Source organism: Triticum aestivum, chromosome 5A (genome assembly GCF_018294505.1).
Source record: "Triticum aestivum cultivar Chinese Spring chromosome 5A, IWGSC CS RefSeq v2.1, whole genome shotgun sequence".
NCBI classification, from domain to species: Eukaryota; Viridiplantae; Streptophyta; class Magnoliopsida; order Poales; family Poaceae; genus Triticum; species Triticum aestivum.
Window position 1 is genome coordinate 580,862,246 of NC_057806.1, and position 6,339 is coordinate 580,868,584.

The 6,339-nt window shown below is 42.5% G+C and overlaps 1 protein-coding gene across 1 annotated transcript; it reads left to right on the forward strand.

Annotated features, from left to right (window-relative positions):
* Positions 1 to 2,418: 2,418 nt before the first annotated feature.
* On the forward strand, positions 2,419 to 3,617 carry LOC123104969 (PRA1 family protein E). Its single transcript, XM_044526928.1, has one exon. It carries the CDS (start codon positions 2,535 to 2,537, stop codon positions 3,324 to 3,326), a length of 792 nt encoding a protein of 263 aa, XP_044382863.1. The 5' UTR covers positions 2,419 to 2,534; the 3' UTR covers positions 3,327 to 3,617.
* Positions 3,618 to 6,339: the final 2,722 nt, after the last annotated feature.

The following is a 6,339-nucleotide window of genomic DNA, read 5'->3' on the forward strand; positions in this document are numbered from 1 at the left end:
CTCCGTGGCCGCCATCACCACCGAAGGTCGTTTCTCTTCGAGTTGAGGTTGCTAGAAATGGTCGTTTCTCCATTTGAAAATATTTAAGATTTCAAAAAATTATCATGAAATAAGAAAAAACGAAAAAACAAAGATAAAATATAATAAAAAGATAGGAAAAAGGAAAAAAAGGAAAAACAAAGAAATAAAATCAGGTAAAAATCAAATAACGGTTGTAAACTAGAAGAAAAGAAATGGAAAAAACCCATATGGAAGGTTCCCGAAATCACGCGGGTCGTTTTGCAGGAACACAGTAGCGAACACTTTGGTGCGCTGGCCCACATTTTTTCGTTTGGTAAAGAACGAACTTAATGTTGCCGCTATAAGTGGTAGGTTACTTTTTTTGCGAATGTGCTATAAGTGCTAGGTATTGCTGCTATAAGCGATACATATCATTTGCGGTTTATTCTCACTCATAGGCTCGTATCAAATTGCGCGGCCCTTTATAAAATGGCAACATTCTTTTCATTCTGCGAAGAAAGTATTGTTTTCTATTTTCTTGTATAGATGTTAAAATGATGTTAATTTCACTGACTTATTTATGTAATCTGTCTATGTATAAGGTGCCTAATGAATTAATAAGTGCAGTATCTATTCATGTAATTTATAAACTGTTCATTTTCTTAAATATTTATGAACGTTTTAAAAAGTGTTCAAATATTTTAGGAAACGTTCATGTGCTTTTCTGTTCATTTTTCAATATTTTCTAATGTAATTTAAATTTTTCACATTAAAAATGCTCACATTATTTTGTGTTCATGTGCTTTTGTGTTCATGTGCTCTCTCTCTCTCTCTCTCTCTCTCTCTCTCTGTGGCCGCCATCACCACCGAAGGTCGTTTCTCTTCGAGTTGAGGTTGCTAGAAATGGTCGTTTCTCCATTTGAAAATATTTAAGATTTCAAAAAATTATCATGAAATAAGAAAAAACGAAAAAACAAAGATAAAATATAATAAAAAGATAGGAAAAAGGGAAAAAAAGGAAAAAAAAGAAATACAATCAGGTAAAAATCAAATAACGGTTGTAAACTAGAAGAAAAGAAATGGAAAAAACCCATATGGAAGGTTCCCAAAATCACGCGGGTCGTTTTGCAGGAACACAGTAGCGAACACTTTGGTGCGCTAGCCCACATTTTTTCGTTTGGTAAAGAACGAACTTAATGTTGCCGCTATAAGTGGTAGGTTATTTTTTTTTGCGAATGTGCTATGAGTGGTAGGTATTGCTGCTATAAGCGATACATATCATTTGCGGTTTATTCTCACTAATAGGCTCGTATCAAATTGCGCGGCCCTTTATAAAATGGCAACATTCTTTTCATTCTTCGAAGAAAGTATTGTTTTCTATTTTCTTGTATAGATGTCAAAATGATGTTAATTTCACTGACTTATTTATGTAATCTGTCTATGTATAAGGTGCCTAATGAATTAATAAGTGCAGTATCTATTCATGTAATTTATAATCTGTTCATTTTCTTAAATATTTATGAACGTTTTAAAAAGTGTTCAAATATTTTAGGAAACGTTCATGTGCTTTTGTGTTCATTTTTCAATATTTTCTAATGTAATTTAAATTTTTCACATTAAAAATGCTCACATTATTTTAAAAGTGTTTCTATACTATTTTTATTTAAAACTTATGTCATTTCAAAAAAAAACAATGCATGTACATTTAAGAAAATGCATGTAATTGTAAAAACAATTATGTTCATTTTATTTTTGGAAATTTCACGTACTTAAAAATATTCATGCAATTTATAAAGTGCTCAAACATTTTTTAGAAAGTGTTTGTTATTTAAAAAAATATCGTCACACAATTGTAAAAATACATGTTCATACTCTAAAGAAAAATAAGAAAAGGAAAGAAGAATAAATAAATTAGAAAATGCTAGTTGATAAAGCTTTAATATTATTTTTAAACAAGTATTTTTTTAAACAGGGGCAAAGAATTTACCACATCTTTTTGTTTGTGAAAATGATTAGATCTATTATCAAATTTTGTCGAAAGTACAAACCATGTCAAACATAATAGAAATTATCGAGATTTCGAGACCGCCGTAAGACCACTATCACCGTCAGAATGGGCCGACTTGACATTGTCAATGACAACCAGGAAGTCTTCACGCACGTCAAGGGACAGGGGAGGAAAAGCTAATGACGTTGCAACGGATAATATCTCAGTCCGGAAATAGCACACAGTCTTTTGTCACTTGCAGCGTTTCGAGCAAACTTCGAGTAGCTTGCCCGGCCGTGTGTGTCAACACGATCTATTCTCATCATCTGACGACCGACGGAAGAGCGGACACGGTACTTCGCCAGGAAGCAAAACCCACATCGACGGCACCTTCCTCCCCCTCCACAAATAGCCGGACGGGGACGACTCCTCTCCAGCGAAGCAAACCCCACCTCGATTCCTATTCTTCCTCTTCCTCTTCCCCCACCACTTTCCCCAATCTCCCCCAGATTCCACCGCCAGGCGCGACCTCCCCCCACCCCTTGCCATGCGCAACTCCGGCGCCACCGCCGCCTCGGCCCCTCCGGCCGCCACCATGCACGGCTCCTACGCCGCGCCGCCCGCCTCCTCCGCCGGCTACGCCAAGATCCCCACCTACCCGCCGCCGCCCTCCTCCTCCTACCCCAGCCCCAGCCCCAGCCCCGTCCCGCCCGCGGCTTCCGCCTCCGCCCCGGCCCCGATCCAGGACCCCACGGCGCCGCCCTCCTCGCTCGCCAAGGCGGCCGAGCTCGTCACGCGGTTCCGGGAGCAGGGCCAGGCGCTCATCGCCGCGCGCCGCCCCTGGGGGGAGGTCTTCCGCTCCCCCGCCTTCTCCAAGCCGCCCAACGTCGGCGAGGCCGTCTCCCGGATGCGCCGCAACACGGCCTACTTCCGCGCCAACTACGCGCTCGCCGTCCTCGCCGTCGTCGCCGCCTCGCTCTTCTGGCACCCGGGCACCCTCTTCGCGCTCCTCGCGCTCTGCGCCGCCTGGTTCTTCCTCTACTTCGCGCGCCCCGCCGAGGGCGCCCAGCCGCTCCGGATCTTCGGCACCGAGTTCGACGACGGCACCGTCCTCGCCCTGCTCTCCGGGGTCACCGTCATCGCCATGCTCTTCACCGACGTCGGGTGGAACGTCGTCGGCTCGGTCATGATCGGGCTCGCCCTCGCGGGCGCGCACGCCGCGCTCAGGTCCACCGACGACCTCTTCCTGACCGAGCAGGAGGCGGCCGGCAATGGGCTGGTTGCCGCAGGCTTCAGCGCTGCTGGACCCATCTTGCCCACCTATGTCCGCATTGGTTGATTGTGCAGTCTGGCGTGGTGGCATAATGGTGCTCCAATCTTTGTTGGACATTCTCGGTTTGTGTTCTTGTTTGCAATTGTGCATTGGCAGTTCTGTTTCATATATACAGCACAGAATCTATTGGTTCGTGTGTTGGCGTGTAAAAAACCTAGATTGGCTTGTGATCTTAGACGCAATAGTAAATTAGTAATGTTTGCAATCATATTATGAACATATTATACACTTTTCTTCTGAACTGAGTGTAAAGCTGTTATGTTGATAATGGCAATTGCCATCCGATTCTTCACTATAGTTTGCTGCAAATGCTAATGTTGATGTTCTTGTGCAATTCGCTTTGTGAATTTCACACCTCTTTATGATGGATCAATCTCCAGAATACTGTGTTTCTAGATCTTAGAGATTGCCATGGCAATGCAAAGATGCCATAAACACATACATACTCCTACATTTCCTGTCTTTCTAGATGATAGATTGCCATGACAATGCAAAAGATGCCACCAACACAGCAATCCTCTGTTTCTAGATGGTAGATTGCCATGACAATGCATAAGATGCAATCAAATCAACACGACAATCCTGTGTTTCTAGATGGCAGATTGGGATGGCAATGCAAAAGATACCATCAACACATATGCTCGTTTACTCTCTTTCTTAATGGTTTATAATGATTAGACTGCAGCTGAATGCATATTGTTGCTTTCCCTTCATTTGCCTTTCCTTGACTGAGCAGAGACGCTGGCAGTGCTCCTGTACCCATCCTGCCCAGCTACGTCTGTATTGGTTATTTGTGCATCGCCTGCATGGCATGATGATACCCAAGGCCCACTGTTTGTTCAACATTCTTGCTGTTCTTTGCTTGCAGTTATGCATTGGCAATTCTGTTTATATATATAATGTGAGGAAATATGAAAACGGAAATGGAAATGAAATTCTTTATGCGGAAACGGAAACAAAAACGAAATGGTGTTTTCTGGTGGAACACACGTGGAAACAGAACTTTCCGTTTCCGTTAATATGGAATTTCCGTGTCTACTATAGGCCCACGGCTGCTTTGTAGCCCAACTACCAAACAACACGCAATGACACAATGAGTAGAATGAGCAAAATGTATCATTTGAGTACCAATGTTTACTACCACACACATACTCAGCTAGACCCTATACGGAATTGTCATGTACTACTACAATACTACCCTATCTTACCAACATGACCATATTATTTTGTAGCCATGTTAACAATTCCATCAATTTGTTTGTATTTTGTCTGTATTTCTCCATGATTCAAGGGGGCTTTAAGTTCCGGTCAACACACAGTTTTGTTTTCGTGTCCGCTTTGTATTCGCTTCGGGTTTGTTTCCGGTAGTATCTGTTTTCGTATTCGTTTCTGGGGTTTCTGTATTCGTTTCCGTTTCTACAAAAAATATGAAAACAAATATGGCAACACCCAGTTCGATCCGTTTCCGTGCTGTTTTCATCCCTATGCAGTATCTATTGGTTTGTCTGTTGGCCTGTTTAAAAAAATTACTCCCTTGGTTCACTATTATAAGATATTCTAGCTTTTTTTTTCTATGTAGACACGTTTTAGTGTGTTTGTTCATTAATTTTCAGTCTGTATGTAGTCCATATTGAAATATCCAAAACATCTTATAATAGTGAATGAAGGGAGTACTAGATTGGCTTCTGACCTTCAACTCATAGTAACATGTAGTGAACATATTCCGCTTTTTAAAATCTGAATTGAGTTGGCAATTAGCAAGGTGGTGGTGTTTATTTATGAAAATGAAGGTGTTATGTGTTCATAATGGTCGTTGCCATCCGATTCTTGATTAGTTTGCTTGCAAATGCTAATGTTGACCTTGTGACTTCTGCACCTCTTCACGATGTATGAATCTCCACAATCCTTTGTGATGCTTCTAGGATGTCCATGCAAACCACCTGTATATCTAGATGCTGGATTGCCATGGCAGTTCAAAAGATACCATCAACACTGTTCTTGTGTTCTCTTGTACTAGTATGATATGATTGCTGCAGCTGGACTGCGTATGTTGCCTTCCTTTCTTTTGCCTCCCTTTGTCGGTGCTATGGCCTGTATAATGATGTCGCTTCAGTGGATATCATGTTAGTCGCGCCCCGTCGCTGGAGATCATGTTGTCCAGAAACTTTGTTGTTATGATAATTGTTGGAATTTAGAAGGCCCCATTTGGGAATATGGGGTCGTTGAACACACTGGAGTAATCTGGTGCTTTTCTTTGGGCACAAATCTCTGTGGCGCTTGATCCAAACTACTGAAGGAACATGAGCGTGCTCCTCCCTTTCTGCCTTGGTGGTGCGATGACAGAGGATCATCAGTCAATTCACCATGATGTTCGCAAGCTTCATGCTGGGATTTGCATGAGACATGAATTTCTTTTTTTGACGAAAAGGCAGAACCACTGCTTGTCATTGCATACAGACGAAAAAAATGTTACAAAGCAAGATTACAGAGGGGGAGGGGGGAATACAAAGCATCATATTAGTCTGGTTCTAGAGGTCTCTTTACTATTGCCAAGACACCGCTGTCCATCATCAACCCAGTCCTGGGCCTCTAACTGAATTTTTTCGAACAACCTTATAATAGAGGTACACATGTTCCTGAAAATTCTTTCGTTTCTCTCTTTCCATAGCATCCACCATACGAGGGCCATGACCGATCTCCACGACTTCGCCGTCTCCTTCCTTGTTCATACCTTGAGAAGAGTGTTGCCACCAGTCTATCATGTCTTCATTGCCATTAATATTCAGCCTCCTCCAATCATGTCTTCATTGCCATTGATATTCAGGCTCTGGGGGAGGTCCAGCTTGCTGATTGCAAGTGCCAAATCTCCTTGGCGTAGGGGCAAACTGAAAGGAGGTGGGAGGCACTTTCGGGAGATTGCAAGCACAAGGTGCATGCGGGATTATGTGGCCAACCTCTCTTAGCCAGGTTATCAGCGGTAAAACACTTTCCTTGAGCCGCGAGCCACACAAAAAAAATG

Bases quoted from the DNA above. Each gene is read 5' to 3' on its own strand.
- LOC123104969 (XM_044526928.1), top strand. From the start codon at position 2,535: ATGCGCAACTCCGGCGCCACCGCCGCCTCGGCCCCTCCGGCCGCCACC.